At 45.9% G+C, this 25659-nt stretch overlaps 1 protein-coding gene across 3 annotated transcripts in view; it reads right to left on the minus strand.

The window, feature by feature from the left end:
• KSR2 (kinase suppressor of ras 2) overlaps positions 1-25659 on the minus strand; it is a 428047-nt gene that overhangs the window by 242360 nt on the left and 160028 nt on the right. For all 3 annotated transcript variants that reach the window (XM_047828846.1, XM_047828844.1, XM_047828845.1), the window contains exon 4: positions 12854-13367. In XM_047828846.1, coding sequence (XP_047684802.1) covers positions 12854-13367 — 514 coding nt within the window. The remainder of the gene's footprint in view (positions 1-12853; positions 13368-25659) is intronic.

Here is a 25659-nt window from a genome sequence, read left to right on the forward strand (position 1 = left end):
CAATGGTAAAGCCGTGGGAGCAACTGAGATATCCATCAACAGGGGACTCAGCAAACCACAGGGGACTCAGTTGTGTGTTCATACAACGGGATATTACACAGCAGATGAAAGCGAATGACTAAGAAGCTACGTGTGTATCAACATGGATGGATTTCAAACAAATCTCATCATTGTTGTTTCAGGGTAGGGGGCAGAAATGGCAGAGCAAAAAGAACAAGATGTTCCTATGCGTTCATTCTGAGCAACGGGTGGGACCCAAAGGTCCATTCCATTAGTCACTGCACTTTTCTATGTACTTGCTAATTTCTCAGAAAATTACACCTCTCGGGGGACAAGCCCTGAAGACTGTATCATTGTGAGGTAAGGGTCTGGGTACCAGAAAAAAAACAGATACTGCGTGTTTTCATGACATCCAGCTGTGCTCTGGCGGAGCCTGCCCGTCCACGGCTCCTAGAAAAAGATCAAGAGGTCTGAGGGTCTGTCAAGGGCTAGCACATCATCGTAAGAGTAATGATATTAATAAGAGCCAACACTTACTTTGCACCAAGCACAGCTCCAAGCTCCTTACAAAGAGTATCTTATACATGAGAAAAAAAAATAAAGAACATCCACCTTCGGGTAGAAATTCCGTATCTTCTTGTGCCAGAAAATAAAGCAATGCTCAAAGAAAGAGAAGAACATGTCTAAAGGATGCAGGAACCAGCTCGAAGGGGCTTCCACTGGCCACACTGAAGATAAGTAACTGAGCGTCAAAATAGATAATAATAACAAAGGACTATAGCCTATGGAATCAAATAAGAATCCGTGAGACCACACTGATACAAACAAGGAAGGAAAAAGGGGAAGTTTTATCCTTCCGGTATAAAGCTGACCAGCAAATGTGGAAGAAATGACAGAATTAATGACCATTTGGAAACCATCATAGTAATAATTAATTCAGGCAAGAATCATCAGTGGATGTTAAAATCAGTGGTGAAACCTTGAGGAGTAAACAAAATATTTACATGGTTTCCAAGTATCGCCCCACAAGATATGTATTAACTTCAATGGGTACAAGGGTAACCGTCCAGGGCAGAAATCGCACAGAGGGCGCCTTCACCAAATGATCATAATTAGCACCACCAGTAATGGGTCAAATCAACAAGCGTTTCCTGCTCTGATGCACTGAAGATGCCACCACATCTCTGCTAAAATTGTATAATCTGAATATAATCATAAAGAAACACCAGACAAACCCAAATTGAGACACGGTCTATAAAATGGAGCACGTCCCACGGACATTTCCGCAGCAAGAGAAACTAAGGGGTGGTGATATTTGGATTCACTGCATGGTCTCCATTTTTCTTTTGCATGACTGGGACACTGAAATCGGAATAAAGGCACACAACTGGGAAGTGGTAAAGTCCGGATGCAAACCCAGGCCATCTGGCTCCAGAGCCCATGCCCTTACCGCCCCCCCCCCCCATCCTCCAGTGTCCCCAAGGGACTTTGGGGGAGAACGAACTCCAACTCCAGTACTTAATTAGTCTGAATGAGCTTAGACAACGCATGTTCTCTTTTAAAGCCTATTTCCTCACCTGCAAAATGGGAGTCAATAAAATAAACCGTGTAAAAAATGCCGGTATGCCAGAAGTGTTCAATAAGTGATGGCCGTCATGCATATTATTATAGTGACTATTCCATCAACAAAGCTTTTCATTTAGTGGAAATGCGCTGTGTATCGAGCTTAATGCAAGTATATTAATAATGACCTGTTTTAGCTTGGGTCCCCCCAAAATCAGACCCCAAGAGGAATTTTGGGGGTGCAAACAGTGTATTTGGAAGGTGATCCCAGGAAGCATGATAAAGTCGAGACGTGAGGCAGGGAAGGAAGGAAAGCCCATAAAGGAGGTGACGTTGGGGGTGGGGTGGGGGTGCAGGCTGTACCATCACGGGCAACTGGGGCTCGGTCCCTCTGGACACCCTCCAAGAGAGCGTGTAGAACACAAGACTGAGGCGGGGGCCAGATAAGTAAAACTTCTTAACTTAACAGGATCAAATCTCACCAGAAGAGCATCTTCCTTGTAAATAACCAGGTACTTCCGACAAAACGCCAGGTTACCCAGCTCACAGCACACATGACCACAATAATTTCTGATACACTAAGCACACGGCTAAGCTAATTTTTCATGACGGAACTTGAGAGCTGCGACGTCAGTGGGAATGTGGCCATGAATGATGCCTCGCTGGTGCTTTCATAAGCCTCGGGGGCAAGGGCACCTGGGTGACTCGGTTGGTTGAGTGCCCAACTCTTGATTTTAGCTCAGGTCATGATCTCACGGCTCAGAGACCCACACTGGGCTCTGTGCTGACAGTGCGGAACCTGCTTAGGATCCTCTCTCTCCCTCTCTGGGAGAGGGGGCCCTGTGTCAATGCTGATTAGGAAGACGGGGCTGCGGATGTCACTTTCTTATGCAAAGTAATAGCGACACTTTAAAAAATTGATAAGCATAGATTTTACTGGAGATATTTATAAATTATATAATATAAATAAATATATATTTATATTATATAATTTAATGTATAATTTGTTAATATATTAATGTATTATAAATTAATAATATAATTTTTTATAATTATTATATAAATATAAATATAAATAAATACATATATATACATATATATATTATATGGTAGTATACAAATTGTAAAAGATCTTGTTAAAGACCTCCCTGATTCAAAATGAGAAGAAATTCAGTGTGAATTGGTGACAAGTACACCCTACAAGACTTCTAAAGAGAAGCTATGGAAAAGAGCGAACGTAACCTCTTTGTCTTCTGTAAATGGACATTTGACCTTGAGCTGATTCTCTAGCTCTGATCCTCTAAACATCCCTAAAAGGGAAATGTCAACTGTCTTAAAACACCACACTGCTCGCGGTAGAATCGCCTCTTGTTGGCAGATTGCGTGTGCCCTGGGAGTTCTCGCCATGAACTTGGCGGGGCTCCACAGCCTCAGGGACTCCGAGCTGCATGACTGTTACAACTGGGCACATCTCCTGCGGGACCCCTGGAAGCCACATAGATGGAGCTGTTACAAGAGCTACTGCCCCCTAAGCCGGGATGACTCCCATACTAAGTCGGGATGACTCCTTTTTTTTTTTTTTTTTTAATTTTTTTTTTTTCAACATTTTTTATTTATTTTTGGGACAGAGAGAGACAGAGCATGAACGGGGGAGGGGCAGAGAGAGAGGGAGACACAGAATCGGAAACAGGCTCCAGGCTCCGAGCCATCAGCCCAGAGCCTGACGTGGGGCTCGAACTCCCGGACCGCGAGATCGTGACCTGGCTGAAGTCGGACGCTTAACCAACTGAGCCACCCAGGCACCCCGCTCATGACCTGAGCCGAAGTCGGACGCTCAATCGACTGAGCCACCCAGGCGCCCCTGTAAGAAACTCTTAAAACTCATCCTGGACTCTTATTTGTTGGGAGTTTTTTGATAACTGATTCGATTTCTTTGCTGGTTATGGGTGTGTTCAAATTTTCTATTTCTTCCTGTTTGAGTTTTCGAAGTGTGTGGGTGCTTAGGAATTTGTCCATTTCTTCCAGGTTGTCCAGTTTGTTGGCATATAATTTTTCATAGTATTCCCTGATAATTGCTTGTATTTCTGAGGGATCGGTTGTAATAATTCCATTTTCATTCATAATTTTATCTATTTGGGTCCTCTCCCTTTTCTTTTTGAGAAGCCTGGCTAAAGGTTTATCAATTTTGTTAATTTTTTTCAAAAAAACAACTCTTGGTATAACTGATCTGCTCTACTGTTTTTTTAGACTCTATATTGTTTATTTCTGCTCTGATCTTTATTATTTCTCTTCTTCTGCTGGGTTTGGAATGTCTTTGCTATAGATGCTGGAGAGGATGTGGACAAACGGGAACCCTCTTGCACTGTTGGTGGGAATGCAAACTGGTGCAGCCACTCTGGAAAACAGTGTGGAGGTTCCTCAAAAAATTAAAAATAGATCTACCCTATGACCCAGCAATAGCACTGCTAGGAATTTACCCAAGGGACACAGGAGTGCTGATGCACAGGGGCATTTATACCCCAATGTTTATAGCAGCACTTTCAACAATAGCCAAATTATGGAAAGAGCCCAAATGTCCATCAACTGATGAATGGATAAAGAAGTTGTGCTTTATATATACAATGGAATACTACTCGGCAATGAGAAAGAATGAAATATGGCCTATTGTAGCAACGTGGATGGGACTTGAGAGTGTTATGCTAAGTGAGATAAGTTATACAGAGAAAGACAGATACCATATGTTTTCACTTTTTATTTTTTTAATTTACATCCAAATTAGTTAGCATATAGTGCAACAATGATTTCAGGAGTAGATTCCTTAGTGCCCTTTACCCATTTAGCCCATCCCCCCTCCCACAACCCCTCCAGCAACCCTCAGTTTGTTCTCCATATTTATGAGTCTCTTCTGTTTTGTCCCCCTTCCTGTTTTTATATTATTTTTGTTTCCCTTCCCTTATGTTCATCTGTTTTGTCTCTTAAAGTCCTCAAAGGAGTGAAGTCATATGATTTTTGTCTTTCTCTAATTTCACTTAGCATAATACCCTCCAGTTCCATCCACATAGTTGCAAATGGAAAGATTTCATTCTTTTTGATTGCCAAGTAATACTCCATTGTGTATATATACCACATCTTCTTTATCCATTCATCCATCGATGGACATTTGGGCTCTTTCCATACTTTGGCTATTGTTGATAGTGCTGCTATAAACATGTGGGTGCATGTGTCCCTTTAAAACAGCACACCTGTATCCTGTGGGATAAATGCCTAGTAGTGCAGTTGCTGGGTTGTAGGGTAGTTCTATTTTTAGTTTTTTGAGGAACCTCCATACTGTTTTCCAGACTGGCTGTACCAGCTTGCATTCCCACCAACAATGCAGAAGAGATCCTCTTTCTCCACATCCTTGCCAACATCTGTTGTTGTCTGAGTTGTTAGTGTTAGCCATTCTGACAGGTGTAAGGTGGTATCTCATTGTGGTTTTGGTTTGTATTTCCCTGATGATGAGTGATGTTGAGCACTTTTTCATGTGTCAGTTGGCCATCTGGATGTCTTCTTTGGAGAAGTGTCTATTTATGTCTTTTACCCATTTCTTCACTGGATTATTTGTTTTTTGGTTGTTGAGTTTGCTAAGTTCTTTATAGATTTTGGATACTAACCCTTTATCTAATATATCATTTGCAAATATCTCCTCCCATTCTGTCAGTTGCCTTTTAGTTTTGCTGATTGTTTCCTTCACTGTGCAGAAGCTTTTTATTTTGATGAGGTCCCAGTAGTTCATTTTTGCTTTTGTTTCCCTTGCCTCTGGAGACGTGTTGAGTAAGAACTTGCTGCAGCCAAGACCAAAGAGGTTTTTGCCTGCTTTGTCCTCTAGGATTTTGATGGCTTCATGTCTTACATTTAGGTCTTTCATCCATTTTGAATTTATTTTTGTGTATGGTGCAAGAAAGTGGTCCAGGTTCATTCTTCTGCATGTCGCTGTCCAGTTTTCCCAGCACTACCTGCTGAAGAGACTGTCTTGATTCCATTGGATATTCTTTCCTGCTTTGTCAAAGATTAGTTGGCCATATGTTTGTGGGTCCATTTCTGGATTCTCTGTTCTGTTCCATTGATCTGAGTGTCTGTTCTTGTGCCAGTACCATACTGTCTTGATGATTACAGCTTTGAAGTATAACTTGAAGTCTGGGATTGTGATGCCTCCTGCTTTGGTTTTCACTATTCGGGGTCTTTTCTGGTTCCATACAATCTTTAGGATTATTTGTTCTAGATCTGTGAAGAATGCTGGTGTTATCTTGATAGGGATTGCATTGAATATGTAGACTGCTTTGGGTAGTATCGACATGTTAACAATATTTGTTCTTCCTATCCGGGGGCATGGAATCTTTTTCCATTTTTTTGTGTCTTATTCAATTTCTTTCATAAGCTTTCTATAGTCTTCAGTGTATAGATTTTTCACCTCTTTGGTTAGATTTATTCCTAGGTATTTTATGGTTTTTGGTGCAACTGTAAATGGGATCGATTCCTTGATTTCTCTGTCTCTTCATTGTTGGTGTATAGGAATGCAACCAATTTCTGTGTATTGATTTTATATCCTGCAACTTTGCTGAATTCATGAATCAATTCTAGAAGTTTTTTGGTGGAATCTTTTGGGTTTTCCATATAGAGTATCATGTCATCTGCAAAGAGTGAAAGTTTGACCTCCTCCTGGCCAATCTGGATGCCTTTTATTTCTTTGTGTTGTCTAATTGCAGAGGCTAAGACTTCCAATACTATGTTGAATAACAGTGGTGAGAGTGGACATCCCTGTCTTGTTCCTGACCATAGGGGGAAAGCTCTCAGTTTTTCCCCATTGAGGATGATATTAGCGTTTGATCATTCATATACGGCTTTTATGATCTCGAGGTATGCTCCTTCTATCCCTACTTTCTTAAGGGTTTTTATCAAGAAAGGATGCTGTATTTTGTCAAATGCTTTCTCTGCATCTATTGAGAGTATCATATGGTTCTTGTCCTTTCTTTTATTGATGTGATATATCACGTTGTTTTGTAGATATTGAACCAGCCCTGCATCCCAGGTATAAATCCCACTTGGTCCTGGTGAATAATTTTTTTAATGTATTGTCGGATCCAGTTGGCTAATACCCTGTTGAGGATTTTTGCATCCATGTTCATCAGGGAAACTGGTCTATAGTTCTCCTTTCTAGTGGGGTCTCTGTCTGGTTTTGGAATCAAGGTAATGCTGGCTTCACAGAAAGAGTTTGGAAGTTTTCCTTCCATTTCTATTTTTTGGAACACCTTAAAGAGAATAGGTGTTAACTCTTCCTTAAATGTTTGGTAGAATTCCCCTGGAAAGCCATGTGGCCCTGGACTATTGTTTTTTGGCAGATTTTTGATTACTAATTCGATTTCCTTACTGGTTATGGGTCTGTTCAATTTTTTTATTTCTTCCTGTCCCAGTTTTGGTAGTGTATACGTTTCTAGGAATTTGTCCATTTCTTCCAGATTGCCCATTTCATTGGCATATAATTGCTCATGATATTCTCTTATTATTGTTTTTATTTCTGCTGTGTTGGTTGTGATCTTTCCTCTTTCATTCTTTATTTTATTTGTTTGGGTCCTTTCCTTTTTCTTTTTGATCAAACTGGCTAGTGGTTTTTCATCATATGTTTTCAGTCTTACGTGGATCCTGAGAAACTTAACAGAAGACCACGGGGGAAGGGAAGGGGGAAAAAAGTTACAGAGAGGGACGGAGGCAAACCACAAGAGACTCTTAAAAACTGAGAATAAACTTAGGGTTGATGGGGGGTAGGAGGGAGGGGAAAGTGGGTGATGGGAATTGAGGAGGGCATCTGTTGGGATGAGCACTGGGTATGGGTGTTGAATGGAAACCAATTTCACAATAAGTTTCATATTTAAAAAATAAATAAAAATAAATAAAAGAAGAAACTCTTACAACTCAATAGCAAAAAATCATCATCATCATCATCATCATCATCATCATCATCACCTGATTTTTAAATGGGCAGAGAACCTGAATAGACATTTTTTTTTCCAAAGAAGATATACAAATGGCCACCAGGTTAATGAAAAGTGCTCAACAATGTCAGTAATCATCAGCGAAATGCAGATCAAAACTGCAATGAGACATCCCCTCACACCCATTAGAATGGCTATTATCAAAAAAGACAAGAGATGGTAAGTTCTGGTAGGGATATGGAGAAAAGGGAACCCTCGTGCACTGCTGGTTGGAATGTAAGTTGTTGCAGCCACTATGGAAAACAGTATGGAGATTCCTCAAAATAATTAAAATGGAATTACCAGTATGATCCAGTAATTCTACTTCTAGGTGTGTATCCAAAGGAAATGAAATTCCCATCTTGAAAAGATACCTGCACCCCCATGTTTGTAGCAGCATTATTCACAGGAGCCAAGACATGGAAGCAACCTCAGTGCCTATCAATAGATGAATGGATAAAGAAAATGATACCCACATGTGTGTGTGCACAATGGAATATTATTCAGCCCTGAAGAAGGAAGGAAATCCTGCCATTACAACATGGATGGACCTTGAGGGGGCATTATGCTGAGTGAAATAAGTCAGAGAAAGACAAATACTGCATGATACCACTTACATGTAGAATCTCAAACCATCAAACATAGAAAGAGAGTTGAATGTGGCTGCCAGAAGTTAGGGGTGAGGGAAATGGGGAAACACTGGCCAAAGGATAAAAACTTCTCATTGGAAGGTGAATAAGTTCTGGGGACCTAGTGCACAGCCTAGTGACTGTAGTTAGCAACACCGTAGTATATGCTTGAAAGTTGTTGAGAGAACAAATCTTAAATGTTCTCATCACAAAAAAAAAATTATGTGAGGTGAGGTGATGGATGTGTTAACAAAACCTAATTGTGGTATCATTTCACAATACCTATGTGTGTTAGATCACCACCTTGCACACCTTCAATGTACATAATGTTATATGTCAACCAAAGCTCAAGACAGCTGGAGAAAACCCCCAAAGGTCAGCCTCTCTCACTTCACCTGTTCAACGTAGAGCAAAGATCATGTGTCGGAACACATGATCAACGTAGAGCAAAGAGCATGTGTCCAAAGAGCACAGGGAGAGGGGAGGAAGATGCACAGTTGGGAGAAACCACAGCTTCAGACTACGAGTGACCGTCATATATGATCGTGCCTTCCACCAAAATCACTTAAAGACCTGCCAGTGCCTTATCAAGGGAGAAGAATCACTGTCTACAGCATGGCTTCTGACAGGGCAAACTATAGCCTGTGACGCCAAACCCAGCCAAGTGGCTATTTTGACAAATAAAGTTTTATTGAAACATCACCATGTCCGTGTATTTACCTATTGCCTATGGCTGCCTTTGCTACCATACCACATGGCCCACACGGCCTGAAATATTCACTATTTGGCCCCTTACAGAAAAAGTGTGCCAACCTCTAGCTTTCCTGCCTAATTTTAATTTTTTAATGTTTATTTATATTTGAGAGAGAGAGAGAGAGAGAGAGAGAGACAGAAACAGAGACAGAGTGTGAGTGGGGGAGGGGCAGAGAGAGAGGGAGACACAGAATCCGAACCAGGCTCCAGGCTCCGAGCTGTCAGCACAGAGCCCAATGAGGGGCTCAAACCCACGAGCTGTAAGATCATGACCTCAGCTGAAGTCAGACGGTTGACCGGCTGAGCCACCCAGGCACCTCCCCCCGACTTTTTTAAAACTTTTTCTTAATGTTTATTTACATTGAGAGAAAGAGACAGAGCACGCTTCCTGCCTAATTTTTTGTCGTTGTTACTGTAAAATATATATAACATAAAATTTACCATTTTGGCAATTTCTGAGGCTACAGTTTCAGCGGCATTAGGTACATTCACATTTTGTGTGACCATCATCACCATCCATCTCCAGAACCTTTTCATTCCCGAAACTGCAACTCTGTACCCAGTAAACACAAACTCCCAGTAAACACAAACTCCCGGTAAACACAAACTCCCGGTAAACACAAACTCCCCGTTCCCCTCCCCCTGCCCCCGGCACCCACCCTTCTACTTTTCCTTTTGTGACTGGCTTCTCCTACTCAGCATACCGTGTTTGAGATGCATCCACATCGAAGCATGTGTCAGAATTTCATTCCTTTTGACGGCTGAATAATATTCCACCGGGTAGAGAGGCCACATTTTGTTTCTCCACTCATCCGCCCATGGGCACCTAGGCTGCTGCCACCTTGGGGCTGTTGTGAATAGTGCTGCCTCCTGCCTAACTCGAGTCGCCTCCTGCATCACATGCCTCGGTCCCGTAGCCACAGACGCCTTCTGTCACCTTCTGTCAATTCCTCAAATGTATCGTGCCCCCTCCTGCCTCTCGGTTAGAATACCCTCCACCTCTACCCCTTCACCATCTTAGCTGCACCTTAGCCTTCAGTCTAAATTATCACTTCTGGGAACTTGCCCTGACCAGACCCTCCCTAGTCCTCCCCCCGTCCACCTCCCTGCCAGTTCAAACTCGATCAGCTCTATCTGGTCATGAGCTCTGATGGTGTCCTGCCCTGCATCTTTATAGCCCGTAACACTGTGCATAAGCACTGGATACAATTTTATAATACTTCTGTGTGGTTATTTGATTAATGTCAGACTTCAAGAGGCCAAGGCTATGTCTTTTTTTGCTTCCCATTATACCCCCACTGACTAGCCCAGAGCCTAGAACAAACCACAGTTCATTAATTCTAAGAGACATGTATTTTTACATTTATAGCAGGATGCAACTGATAACCAATGTCTTACATCCACCTGCATACGGCGATGAGCACTCACAAAACACTGGCTCAATCGGTAAAGACGCTCAGAGGCAGGTGCCCTCTGAACCCCCAAAGGGGTGGCTGAGGGCAACAGAAGTGGTCAGGTGGGAGTCCAAGAGAGTCCTGGGACCATGTCAAAAAAGCAACACTTCACAGGCATGTGGGTTCTCTATTGCTTAAGACAGGAGGAAGGGAGAGGGTCTGAGATTGGGACAGGCCCCCTGAGTCCTTCTGCATACCTGCCCAGGCTGGAGAGCCAGCCCTGGATAAATGCCCGAGTCAAAGGCAAACGGGCACAGCTAGGGAGTGGGGGTCAGGAAATCCCTGAGAGCCCTTGCAATGTCACAAGAAGCCAAAGTGAAGGTCAGATTCAGTCAGGGCCTCTGCACTTTGCTTCCTACAGAAGTCCGGGCCAGCCCTGCTTGCCTTTGGCTCCTCCCAGGACACTCTAGGGTGTCTGTGGCTGGTCTCAGCCCTCACATGGGCCTCCACATACTAGGAATGCGAGGAAACTCTCCCCACTGCCCCCCCGCATCCTAGCTGCAGGGATCCCGGAGCAGGGATGCGGGGCTCTTACATACACCAGGTGCCAGATTCGGACTCCTTATGGTATCTCCCGGCAAGGTCACAAACTATCATTTTATCTTCTATGCCCTCATGGCGATTTTGTCCAGTGTAAATTTTTAAAACATGCTACCCACTTTCGTAAGCCTGCTTAGCATGTTTTCCCATTTTTAACACACTGAGAACCGGGGCGCCTGGGTGGCTCAGTCGGTTGAGCGTCTGACTTCGGCTCAGGTCATGATCTCACGGTTTGTGGGTTCGAGTCCCGCGTCAGGCTCTGTGCTGACAGCTCGGAGCCTGGAGCCTGCTTCCAATTCTGTGTCTCCCTCTCTCTCTGCACCTAACCTACTCGCATTCTCTTTCTCAAAAATAAATAAACATTAAAAAATTAAAAAAAAAAAAGACACTGAGAACCTCCAAAGACTGCAAGGCACCTGGCCACAGTCAGCCTCTGAGGGGCCCTGCAGAGAGCTTCCCGTCCCCTCCTAGCAGCCAGTATGTAGCTACAGACACCATGTCACCCTGCCAGCAGCAAGATCCTCCCCAAACCAGAGCCACCAGAGTGGGTGCACACGGTACCCACTTTCATGATTTTCTCCCCTGGTTGCCTGTAGGCTGACCCTAAGCTTCTGTACCAAGACCTCTGCTCCGATAGTCTGGTTCTACTCTCTGACCCACCCCGACCTGGACGTGCCTTTTCATTATAAGCACCGAGAGCGTCCTGTACACATGCTGCCCGGCACAGCAGCCACTTGCCCTAAGGGGCCACTGCACGCTTAGAATGCAGGGAGTCTGGACTGAGAGGAGCTGTGGGTGCAAAACACACACTGGATGCCGAAGACTTTGCATGGAAAAGAGAATGCAAAACATTTCCGTGTTATCATCTTACAGTGATTCTATGTTGACGTGGTAATATTTTGATATATTGAGTTAAATGACACCTATTATAAAAACATCACTTGCTTTGGGGCGCCTGGGTGGCTCCGTCGGTTGAGCGTCCGACTTCGGCTCAGGTCGTGATCTCGTGGTCTGTGAGGTCGAGCCCCGCGTCGGGCTCTGTGCTGACAGCTCAGAGCCTGGAGCCTGTTTCAGATTCTGTGTCTCCCTCTCTCTCTGACCCTCCCCCGTTCATGCTGTCTCTTCCTGTCTCAAAAATAAATATTTAAAAAAAAAAATTTTTTTTTAAAACATCACTTGTTTCTTTTTACTCTTTTTAATGCAATACTAGAAAAATGGAAGGGTAGGTGTGCAGCTCACAGCCTATTTCTAGGAGCATCATTGGGATAGACTCCGCAGGGGTGGGCCAGCTTTCCCTGTCAAGGGCCAGATGGCAAACTGTTTCGGCTTTGCAGACCACACTCAACTCAGCCTTGCAGCACAAACCAGCCACAGACCACACACACCGGAACGGTCCTGGCTGTGTTGCCATCAATGCAGATTTGGCCCCCAGGCTGCAGTTTGCTGACCCCAACTGAGGAGGACCCATACTGTAAAAAGGGTCATTTCTGGGGCACCGGGGCGGCTGTCGGTTAAGCCCCGGACTCTTGATTTCAGTTCAGGTCATGATCTCAGGGTCATGAAATGGAGCCCTGAATCCGGCTCTGCACCGAGTGTGGAGCCTAAGACTCTCTCTCCCTCTCTCTCTCTCTCTCTACCCCTCCTCTGCCTGCACCACCACGTAGCTCTCTCTCAAAAACAAAATAAAACCTTAAATGAAAATAAAAAGTTTTTAAAGGGTCACTTCTGGGAAATGCTATTCATCTTCTCACGGGCCCTCCATGAAAAGCCACCTTTCATTCAAGTGAAGAAGAGAAACACAAGCGCATTCGAGGCTCCCCTAACCTGGCACGGTCCTGGGGCCATGAAGCAGCCCCCAGAAGCCCCGGGGCTCAGCGGCCCCAGGGCACCCACCAAACACACTTACTTGGGCGTGTGGGCCTCGTCTACACGGTGACCCAGCTGGAATTCGTGGGACTTGCTCCGATGCAGAGCGGTGAAACCTGGAATCAAGTGGATCAGTTTCCGGGAGGAGGGCGGCGGGGTCCCCGGGGGCTTCAGCTTGTTCTTCCTCCTCATGGGTGGTGTGCCGGGAGGGGTCACGGTGGTGACGATATTAGGGGTGCGCGGCGGGGTGCGGACCGCGTGCCGCTGCCGGGGCGACGGGGGCAGGGAACGGTGGCCTGACTCCAGCGGCGGTGGCGGGCACAGGCCCGGGTAGGGGTCCACGGTAAGCCTGTCCACATGGGTGTACACGGGGGCCCCGGGCGAGGGGCTGGCGTGACAGTAGTGCTGGACGCACTTGGTCTGGACCCTGGGGCTCTGAGAGAGGTGGGTGCGGATCCACGGCGTGGGCTCCGGGGGGCACACGGGGTTGTTCTCCTTCCCCGTCTCCGTGGTGGGCCACTGGATGGTCCAGTCTTGTTTGGAAAGGTTGCCTCCTGAGTTGGAATAAAGGAGCAGAGAGACAACAGATAAGCCTTGAGAAAGCCTGGCAAGTTACAGCACGTGCACATTCCGGCGTATGCACGTTCCAGCGAACGTACCTGAAGGCGTATGCACGTTACAGAGAACGTACTTTACACATGCACATTACCGTGAACGTATCATATGGCGTATTCACGTTACAGCGAATGCACGTTACAGCATGTGCACGTCACGCTCTATCCACACCACAATGTGCGTGCATGCTACGCCTTATAGACCTTACAGCCTATGCACATTACATCCTATATACACTGCGCTGTGAATGAACACCACACCGTGTTCATACTATACTGCACACACATTTACATAAATCCATCCCCCTTTGGCTCCTCCAGAGAATGAAATCCCTTTGCTGACTCTCTCACTACAACCCCCACTCAACAGCCTTGCCCACCTGCTCTCCTGTAGTTGTGGAGCCCACAAGTCAAATATCCAGAAAAGCAAAGGAGTGAATTCTCGCTTTTGAATTTCCAAGGATCTTAATTCCAGCAGTTTCAGGATGATTGATAGGATTTTCGAGGATAACCTTTCCCTTACGTAGCAATTTTAACAGCTAGCCCCTATATGAGATACAGGAATTCTGCAGAAGTCAAATTTGCCCTGACCTCTTTCTCAGACACTGCACCAACTTCTCCCAGATCTGCTGTGGCTGTGTGCTCGGTCAAACCCTCATCCAACGCTTTCTTTTCTCTTTCTTTCTTTCTTTCTTTCTTTCTTTCTTTCTTTCTTTCTTTCTTTCAATGTTTATTTTTGAGAGACAGACACAGAGCACAAGTGGAGGAGGGGCAGAGAGGGACGGAGACCCAGAATCTGAAGCACACTCCAGGCTCTGTGCTGACAGCAGAGAGCCTGATGTAGGGCTCGAACCCACAAACCATGAGATCATGACCTGAACCAAAGTCGGACGCTTAACCACTGAGCCACCCAGGTGTCCCATCATCCAACGCTTTGTGAATGCACCAGGCACTATGCTCCAGAAAGGCACAGCAGACCACACCCAGTCCAGGCTCTCTGGTACCCTAGGTTTAATATTCCACTTAAGGAGAGACACAATAGACCAGAAAACACAGTCATGAAAGGATTTCAGAAGGTGATGAGTGCCGGGAGCGGGGACAACCAGAATGGATGTGATAAGAGAATTAGTAATGGTGAATGGTTACCAAGCTGTGGTTCCTGCCCACTGCAGAACACAACTCAGCCACAAAACGGAATGAACTACTGAGCATGCAGCAACCTGGGTGACTTTCCAGACAACTGCGCTGAGCAGAGAAAGCCAATCCCAGAAGATCCCATTCATATTGCATTTTTGAAATGGCCACATTTTAGAAATGGAGGATAGATTGGTGGTTGCCAGGGTTTAGGGCTGGAGGACACAGGCAGGAAGGACACACACAAGGGACCTTTAGAGCATTGGAACTGTCCAGTATCTTCACCGTGGTGAAGGACATGTGATCCCACACAGGTGATAAAGTTGCATAGAACTAAATACACACACACACACACACACATGAGTACACATAAAACTGGGGAGACCCGGACAAGATCAGGAGGTTGCATCAATGTCAATAACCTGGCTGTGACATGGCACTACAATTTTACCAAAAGTTACCAATTGGGAGAAATTGAGCAAACTTGACAAGGGATCTGTTGCGGGCTGAATGTTTGTGTCCCTCCAAAACCCTGACATTGACATCCTAACCCCCTACAGTGATGGCCTTTGGAGGTGGGGCCTTTGGGAGGTAACTGGGTTAAGAGAGGTGGTGAAGGTGGAAGACAGGAAGTCCGAAGAAGGAAGGGCCGTGTGAGACCACAAAAGTGGCTGTCTATCAGCCAGGACGAAGACCCTCCACAAGAAAACATCTGCCAGCACCTTGATCTTGGACGTCCAGCCTCTAGAACGGTAAGAAATAATGTCTGTTGGTTAAGCCACCCAGTCTGTGGTATTTGTTTTAGCATCAGGATCACTCTGTATTATTTTTTACAACTGCATGGCAATCTACAATTAGCTCAATACAAATTTCAACTGAAAAAAACTAAAAGTAAAAGGGTTGGGGGTGGGCTGGCTTTAGGTAGAGCATTCAGCTCCCTAAGGAAGCCGCATTTAAGCTGGCATCGAGGACAAGAAGGGGATCACCAACAGCCAAGGCGAGAGCATACAGGTAGGAAGGACCTTTTTTTTTTTTTTTAAGTCCTACAGCCATTTATTAGGGAAAGAATGGAGGCGTTAAAAAAAATCCCCACTGTCTGAATGCAGCTTGGGATTTTCAGCCCTGGTATAAGTTAAACCAAAAAATAAAAATAAAAATTCCAATTGCGCATTAACATTTTCTCACTCCTCCGCCATACTGAAAGGGTAAATATCAATGTGGTCTATATGCACAGACTCCATGCTAAGTGGACTCCTATCTACGTTAGGGCAGGCACTTTCCTAGGTCCCTTTTCGGGGTGCCTTCTCGAAGGCAGTGTGCCCAAGGTGTGGCAACAATAGGGTGGGTGGCTCAAGGAGAGGCTGAAGGGACAGGTGAGGGACAGACCACCAGGACCGTGCACCAAAATGCAGTGTGGGTTATATGCCAAGTTCAGTGGGAAGCCATTGAGAGTTCTGATGGGAGGTTCCTTTCTCGAAGATCCTGCTTGGACAAGGAGAGCCCATGAAAGGTTTTGCAGGGCTCCAGGCGAGAGGTGTCGCTGGTCCCCACGTGGGTGGTGGCTGCGAAAAGAGAAACCAGTGGGGACCGCTGCATGCAAAAGCAGGACCTGGCAGAAGGCGATCGAGTGGCCCCCCCATCACGGGCCAAGGAAGAGATTAGGGGCAGAAATAAATTCCAGCTCGTGGCCAACTAGCAATAACGAGAATAATTACTATAAGGACCATAACAAGAGCTGATTTATAGAACATTTGACAGTTTGCAAAGTGCTTTCGTGAAGACTGACTCACTGCCCCATTTTTAATTAAAACTACCCATTTTGTTATTATATATTCATTATAGAAAAATTAGAAAATTCAGATAAGGAAAAAGGCAATGTTGGTCTACAGCCCAGCCATCATCCCTATTAACGTTTGGCTGTGGAGCCTGCCAGATGGTTTGCTGTGCATATTTTTTTAAGAAGTGCTGTAAGATCTTGTTTAATGATTCGTCTCTGCTTTCTTCACTTGTAATATTAGGACTGCTTTACATCTTATTTAATATTCGTAACTCTGTGGGCAGAGGGCCATTTTGATCTCTACTTTGTAGATAAGGTCATGGATGTGCAGAGACGAAGATGTACCAAGGTCACACCAGAGATGGGGACTGGCAGCTGGGATTCAAACCCAGGGCCTGGGCCACCTCAACAACCAGGACCCTGGGGCATCGACACAGAGGGCTGGGATCCGCATTCACCGAAGGCCCTAGGCCATCATGGATGAGCCAGATGGGAATAGATACCAGAGCAAGGACTCATTTCTGACATGGCTCTCCCTTTTCCCTTCTCCCAGACTTTGCCAGAACATTCTACCAAAGTCACCAACACTATGGTGGTGCGTAAATCTCGAAATTCAGACATAAATACTATTAGCCCAGTGACTAAGAGAGCCAGCTCTGGAGTCTTACGACTTGGCCCTATGTCTGGCTGTGCGGCCCTGGGGCACTCGCCTAACCTCTCTGAGTCAGCTTTATCACCTGCAAAATGGGACAGTAGGACCTGCCTCTGGAGAATAGTATGAGGACATATGTGATAGCACAGGACAGCACCTGACACATGGCAGGAACTCCATAAATGTCAGCTACTCGTATTGTGATTCTCAATGCCGCGGTGCTAAGTTGTTACCTCCCCTTTAAAGAGTGTGCACTTGTGTGGAGACGTGTCGTGCCACAGATGTTACCACCATCCTGTGCACCTTCCGGAAGCTGACGCTCAGAGAGGCTGAAGAACTCTGAGCGCTGGAGGCAGACAGAGTCAAGCCCAGACCAGCTTCTCTGTTATCCGGAAAGCTCTGGCTTGATGTATTTGCTCAGAAAATATAAACTCGTTGTCCGATTCACCTAAATAAAATATGTTTAAGAGAATAAATCTATTTTTTAAATTGTCTGAATCATACACTGCGTTCTAAGGCCACAGAAAAGTACCGTGGGTGTTCTTGCTAGAGCTCTTCCCCCCGCCTCCAGGGAAATGGACAAAAATATGGGATTGGGACTCTGAGAGATCTGGTTTAGAACTCTGGTGCCACCAAGGACCAGCTCTGTGACCTCTCTGAGCCTCAGTGTTGGGGTCTGTAAAATGAGAATGATCATGGTTCCCTTGTACGGTAAGGATTAAATGCGTTCGTTCATCTGAGTATTTCACAAATATTTTTTTAAGTTTATTTTTAAAATTTTGTTTTTGAGAGAGAGACAGAGCATGAGCGGGGGAGAAGCAGAGAGAGAAAGAGAGGGAGACACAGAATCTGAAGCAGGCTCTAGGCTCTGAGCTGTCAGCACAGAGCCTGATGCGGGGCTCGAACCCATGGACCACAAGATCATGACCTGAGCCAAAGTCAGAAGCTTAACTGACTGAGCCACCCAGGCGCCCCTATTTCATAAATATTGGAATGCCTCTCGTATACCAGCCACTCTTATAGGCACTGTGATAGGCCGATGAATTTAAAAAGACCAAGATCCCTGTCCTCTAACAGAGCACATGTTCTTAGTGGGGAAACAGATTAAAGGGGGGATGAACAAATAAATGACATATATAATACATTGTCTATAAGTTGTCATATAAAATATCTCATCTTTGAGCCAGTGGTAATAAGTGCTATGGAGGAAAAGAAAGTGGGTGTGGCCACAAAAATGTGCTGGGGGACTACTTCAGACAGACCAGGGTGAGGAGGGACAGTGGACACAAGCAAGTATCAGAGTGAGTGAGGAGTGAGTTAATGAGATAAAATGAGTCGCGTCATCAGCACAGAGCCTGGACCACCACATGAGGCAGGCCAACGGGCACATGGTTGAGGGTGCTGGAGACGTCTATTCTGGATGCCTGCGACTCATCCGATTTGCTCCTCGGGTACTCACTGTGCCAGCCCCTGGGGTGGGGGGGTCTGTCTTTCCCCTGCCCTCAGGATGCTCATGGTCTGGCAGGAAGACCGATAATGAAATCATCGCTGTAATTCCACGCCCAGGTACAGACCCAAAGGCAGTGAAAGCAGACACCTGAACGCTTGTATGTGAATGTTCACAGCAGCATGAAACGCAACAGGCAAAAGGTAGAAACAATCCAAATGTCCACTGATCTGACAAATGGATACACAAAATGTGGTATGCCCATGCAATGGAATGCTATTCAGCCGTGAAAAATAAAGTACTGGCAGGTGCTACAGTTTGGATGAACCTCAAACACATTATGCTATGTGTAAGAAGCCACATTACATACGATCCCGTTTATGAAGTGTCTAGAACAGATAGATCTATAGAGACAGAAAGCAGATTTGTGGCTGCCAGGGGCTGGAGGGAAGGCGGAATGGGGAGCTAGTGTTTAATGGGTCCAGGGTTTCTCCTGGGGTGACAAAAATGTTTGGGAACTGGAGAGAGGTGGTGGTTGAATGCATGACATGCCATGGAATTATTCACGTTACAATGGCCATTGTTCGGGGTGCCTGGGTGGCTCAGTTAAGTGTCTGACTTCAGCTCAGGTTATGACTGGCCATTGTTCTGTGAGGTTCACCTCGATTACATAAGTAAGTAAGTACCCACGATGTGGCAGAGAATCTGACGTCAGAGGAAGTGCAGGTGGGAGCACACGTGAGCGACCCAGCTCCTGGTGGAAGGGTAGAGATAGGCATCCCAGAGGACGTGGTACCTACACCCAAACCTTGAGGTTGAAAGAGAACTTGCTAGGAAAGGAATGGAGTTCAGGGTGGAGGACGGAAGGTCGAGACAGAACAGCAGGGTCAAGGCCAGGAGATGATCAAACGTGATGGGGTTGGAGGAAAAGCAGCTCAGTGTGGCTGGAGCTCTCTGGAGGGAGGAAGAAACTCAAGCCAAGACTGGAAATAACGACTAAGGAGGACCATGCAGGGACTTGCTCTCCTAAGTGCAGGGGGCTATTGAGAGGGAGGGGTCAACATGACGGGATCCCCTGCGGCTAGCCTCCCAAAGGAAGGTGGTCTCCTGCAGAGCTCCTTCGGACCTGCAGCAGCCGTCAAACTGGGGAACAGAGGAGGCTAACGCTCTGGTCCGCCACACCACGCAGCTGTGAGCCCAAGGCCCGGACTTCAGCCCTATGCTCATGCCAAGGGAGGGGCTGGAACTTCCCCCAACCATAAACGATCGAAGCCAAGTTCCTTCCTGGCCATTCGGCTAGATCCACAAGACCTGGGCCCCCGAATCCCTGCTCATGCCAAGGGAAGGGCTGGCTTTCCCAACAGACAAATGTTGAGAAGTAGTCTGGGGCTGGAAGTCAAAGTTCTGCCCGTCATATCACTGTTATATCCCAGCCCCTGATCACACCCCGGCAGGGGCTGGTGCTTCCCCGATCATGTGGCTTAAAAATCACATAGCCCAATGGGGTCCATTTGCCATCAAGTCCTGCTGGAGCCCAGTGGGATGGTCCTGTCCCTCTGTGATTAAAGCTGTCCCAGAGACCCGGGGGCACGGCTGTGTGGCCATCCATTCTTTGTTTCTCTAATTCCAGTATAGTTAACACACGGTGTTGTATTAGGCTCAGGTATACAATATAGTGATTCAGCAGTTCCATACGTCACCCTGTGCTCATCATGACAAGTGTGCTTCTTAATCCCATCACCTAGTTCCCCCATCCCCCCACCCACCTCCCCTCTGGTAACCATCAGTTTGTTCTAGATAACTTAGAGTCTCTTACTTGGCTTCTCTCTCTCTGTTTCCCTTGTTCATTTATTTTGTTTCTTCAATTCCACATATGAGTGAAATCATATGGTACTTGTCTTTCTCTTATGTCACTTAGCATTATACTCTCTAGCTCCATCCACGTTGCTGCAAATGGCAAGCTTTCATTCTTTTTTTATGGCTGAGTATTTCATTGTATATATACCACATCTCCCTCATCCATTCATCAATCCTTGGACACTTGGGCTGCTTCCATATCTTGGCTATTGTAAATAATGCTGTTATAAACAGAGGGGCGTATATAATTCCTCTGAATTCGTGTTTTTGTATTCTTTGGATAAATACCCAGTAGTGGGACTGCTGGATTGTAGGGCAGTTCTATTTTTAACTTTTTGAGGAACCTCCATACTGTTTTCCAAAGTGGCTGTACCAGTTTGCATTCCTACCAACAGTGCATGAGGGTTCCCCTTTCTTCACATCCTCGCCATCCAGCTGTTGTTTCTTGCGTGTGTTGATTTTAGCCATCCTGACAAGTGTGAGGTGATATCCCGTTGTGGTTTCGATTTGCATTTCCCTGATGATGAGCGATGATGAGCATCTTTTCATGTGTAGGCATCCATTCTTGTGGCTCAACAGGACATGATCAGGGAAGGGGAGGGAAGGGACATGATCAGATGAGCGTTAGGAAAGCTATATGGGCCAGAGTATGGAGAAAGCACTGGACAGATCAGAGGTAGCAGCAAGCCCAGCCTGAGGCCACCGAAGGCATCTAGATGGGAGATGATAAGGACCTGGGGCAGGGTTGGGAGAAGAAGAGACATGGATTGAATGGGCACAAGCAGAGGAGAAAAAAATAGCTAACCTTCATTGGAAACATACTGCGTTTTTGACACTGTTGTGTAATTTACATGTAAAAGAATTATATAGCTACACAACAATTCTAGGTAGTAAGCAAAGATCACTCCATTTTATAGATGAGAAAACTGAGGCACAGAGAGGTTAAGTGACTTGTTCAAGACCACACAGCTAGAAGGAAGACAGCTGGGGTTGGAGTCCACATCTTTAAACATGACACTACACCAAGGCTGGCCTCCTGATTTCCAGCCTGGGTCACACAGTGGCTGGTGGCACTGATCACAGCGACAGGAGGTACAGGAGAGGAAAACTGCAAAAAGGAGGTGGCGAGCTCAGGGTCACACAGGCTGAGCCTAAGGTTCCTGCAGGACATCAAGGGGAGATGCCTGGGATGTTACAGAACTTCCTGCCACCCCTTCTGCTCCCTAGGAGTCCTAAGACCGCTCCTCAGGAAGAAGTTATTCTTCTAGACTGAGAAAAATGGAGCATGAGATTGTAAAACCTCCTAGGTCTGTCCAGAAGTCAGGCTCATCTTAGATTTTTTTTTTTAACAAAGACATGATATGATTGACTCATGTTCTCCCTCTGTCTCCTCTCCCACCGGATCCCCGAGTCTCCAGAGCAGACATTCCATGGCCCTGAATTACAGGTCAGGGACGGGAGGTAATGAGCACATCGCCCCACTCCCCGGCTCCCTCAGAAGACAGAGAGACAGCTCTGTGTTTGGAAGACTGGCTTTCGGAACGGAAAGAACAAGAATTAATTCTAAACCAACACCAAGCAAGGAAGCAGAACACCTCCACTTTGCAACACGATGCTTAGGAGTTAACTTGCTCTGACCTTGCCTTGCCATGACTCTGCTTCTTCAACTCGAAAAGAGGACTCACGGCTGGAGCTTTTCCCCTAGGCTTGCTCTGAAGATGATAAAGACAACGAAGTAGACCATTTAGCGTAATCTCTGGCACCCAGCCAATGTTGCATAAATGTTTACGTAAAAAATGGGAGTAAAACCATACATTTCACAAGACGCCGCTGGAGAGGATTAAAGAAAATAAGCATATAAATAAACTTGCATCCGGTGACTATATCCCTGACCCTGCCCCACAGAAAACAAATCCATGAAGCCAAAGCCAATGAGTCCTTATGGTAGTTAAACTGTAGCCACCAAAAAGACACGTTGAAGCCCTAACCCTCAGTACCCGTGAGTGTGACCTTCTTTGCTAATAAGTTCTCTGCAGATGTAATCAATTTAAGATGAAGTAACACTGGGTTGGGGGTCCATAAAGGCAATGATTGCTGGCCTTATACGAAAAGGACACAGGGGTACCTGGGTGGCTCAGTCGGTTAAGCGTCCGACTTGAGCTCAGGTCATGATCTCACGGTCTGTGAGTTCGAGCCCTGCATCAGGCTCTGTGCTGACAGCTTGGAGCCTGGAGCCTGCTTCAGATTATGTGTCTCTCTCTTTCTCCCTCCTCCTCTGCTCGTGCTCTCTCTCTTCTCAAAAATAAATAAACATTAAGGGGCGCCTGGGTGGCGCAGTCGGTTAAGCGTCCGACTTCAGCCAGGTCACGATCTCGCGGTCCGGGAGTTCGAGCCCCGCGTCGGGCTCTGGGCTGATGGCTCGGAGCCTGGAGCCTGTTTCCGATTCTGTGTCTCCCTCTCTCTCTGCCCCTCCCCCGTTCATGCTCTGTCTCTCTCTGTCCCAAAAATAAATAAACGTTGAAAAATAAATAAATAAATAAATAAACGTTAAAAAAAAATTTTTTAAAGAAAACGACACAAAGGAGACACCATGTGAAGACAGAGGCACAGATTAAAGAGGTGAAGATACAAACCAAGGAATGCCAAAGATTACCAGCAACCCCCAGAAGCTAGGAGAGGGGTGGGGAGCAGATTCTCCCCCCAGAGACTTCCGAGGGAGCATGACCCTGCCCATACCCTGATTTTAAACTTGGAGCCCCCAGAACTGTGAGGAAATGTATTTCTGCTGGTGTTATTTATTTATTTATTTTGAGAGAGACAGAGAAAGCATGAGCAGGGGGAGGGGCAGAAAGAGAGGGAGACAGAGGATCCCAAACAGGCTCCACACTGTCAGTGTCCATGCCTGGTGCGGGGCTCGAACTCACAAAGGGTGAGATCACGACCTGAGCCAAACCTAAGAGTCGGATGCTTAACTGACTGAGCCACCCGGGCACCCTTGTTTCTGCTGTTTTCAAGCACCTACTTTGGGTGGCTTTGTTATGGCAGCCCTAAGAAATGAATACAGTCCTCACCCAGGAGCCAGGGACATTCACTGACTATAGGCTGGGGAGTTAGGATATAAAAGTTAGCATTTGGAGGGCACCGGCCAGACTCAGGGGGTTCAGTGCTCATCTTACCTGCCCTGTAAGGTAGGTGTTATTGACCCATTTTATAAATGAGCTCCGGGGGGCACCTGGGGGGCTCAGTTGGTTAAACGTCTGACTTTGGCTCAGGTCACGATCTCGCAGTTCGTGAGTCTGAGCCCCGCATCGGGCCCTGTGCTGACAGCTCAGAGCCTGGAGCCTGCTTCCTCAGATTCTGTGTCTCCCTCTCGGTCTCCCCTCCCCCACTTGTGTTCTGTCTCCCCGCCCCACAAATAAAAATAAACATAAAAAAATTAAAAAAAATTGAAAAGAAAATAAATGAGCTCTGGATGAGTGCTAGGATGTGGCTAATGTCCCATAGTGGATATTAAACCTACACCTTCTCTTCCCTCTTTGTCACATGGCATCCTGCAATTGTGCTGGGACCCACCTTCCCCTGAAGCTTAAGAGTTCCTCCAAACACACACACACACACACACACACACACACACACACACACACACCCTCCACCAGGTTCAAGAAAGCACCGAGTTGCCCCCAAGAATCCCTGCCCTAAAGTTGTTTTAAGTCAGAAAGATGAGAACAGCACAAGCAAGCTTTACCCCTACCAAATTCTCCTCTCCATCAATTACTCTTCCTCTCCACCCCTGCATTTCAAAATCAGAAGTTTGGGAATGAAGAAGCCAAGTGCCTCATTTCATTATCCAAATTGCCAGCTGCTCGACTGACAGGGATGCGGCTTCTCTCTGCTGCAGCTTCAGAAGTGTGTTCACTGATGGGCTGTATTATATCAACTCTTCCCCTCTCTCCTTTGATCCTCTTTTTAATAAAGTCTGAGGGAAAAAGGTAATTTTTCATTTTAAATAGGGAAGGTGGGGTACCAAGGTGCTCCGGGGGTTATTAATCGTGGCTCTTGCTATCTTGTCATCCGTTTCTGGAAAATCGTTTTATTTCAAGTCTTGAAATGGGCGGGGAGAAGGGAATAGGTTTTAAGAAATGAAAGGTCTGAGGATTGATTAAAGACATTTCAAGGTGTAAGGGTTTTTCTTTTGACATTCTCCGATAAGGGACTAACAGAAATAAAAGCCATTCTCAAGGGAGAAAATGATTTCAGAAGGTCTAGGCAAGTGTCTAACTTCTTTGTCCCTTCCCATTAAAATTTTATAAACAGGCAAACGTGTGACTTAGAACTTGTCTGAATTTCAGAGCCGGCATCAGAATGCGTATGTGCTTTAGCCCTTCAGAAGCAGAACTGGAAAAAGTCTGCTATTCCAGCCTCGACACTACTTGTAATTTTCGTGACTATTTCAAAGCACTTGTTAGTTTAATCCTTACAACTTCCTAACAAGAAACACAGCTTTCAGATGTTGGCTGAAAATATTAGATTGAAGTCACTGGAGGAACAACAAAAAAGTTTTTACTTTAATCCTCATAGCTTTGCAGCAAGAAACAGAACTTTTAGAGGTAGTTGAAAATGTTTCACTGGAGGGGCGCTGCCTGGGTGGCTCAGTCGGTTAAGCAATCAACTCTCGGTTTCAGCTCAGGTCACGATCTCGTGGTTTCGTGAGTTCAAGCCCCGCGTCGGGCTCGGCACTGACAGCGTGGAGACTGCTTGGGATTCTCTCTTTCTCCCTCTCTCTCTGCCCCTTCCCTGCTCACGCTGTCTCTGTCTCTTTCAAAATAAATAAGTATACTTTAAAAAGTTAAAAAAAGAAAATATTTCACTGGAGTCATTGGTAAAGAGAAAAAGTAACAACAGTTGTTACTGACACTGATGACAGTTACTATTTATTGAACGCTATGTGTCAGATAGTGTTCTAATTATTTTATATGCATACCTTCACATCATCCTCGTAAGACCCTGGGAGGAAACTTCTGCCACTGTCTCCATTTCACAGTGAAGGAAGTGGCAATTATCTGAGAGGCTGAGTTACCCAAGATCACACAGCTAGTAAGTGATGGAGTGTGGTTTCCAGTCCAGGTCTATACCCGTCACCATCACAACCTTCCAGGGAGCCTCCTGACACCCTCTGGAAATGAGAGAACTATCCAGAAGGCCCTTGAAAGGCTGAACCGTTTTACACAGACCTTCTAGATCAGCACCAGAAGCAATGCTGTCTGACCCTCCAAAAGTCAAAGATGACACCCGTGTTAGCCACAATTCCTGAAAAAGCGAAACCTGAAACCCAGGAAGAATGTTTGCGTTTCTGGAAGCAATTGCA

Source organism: Prionailurus viverrinus, chromosome D3 (assembly GCF_022837055.1).
Source record: "Prionailurus viverrinus isolate Anna chromosome D3, UM_Priviv_1.0, whole genome shotgun sequence".
In the NCBI taxonomy this organism is placed as follows: Eukaryota; Metazoa; Chordata; class Mammalia; order Carnivora; family Felidae; genus Prionailurus; species Prionailurus viverrinus.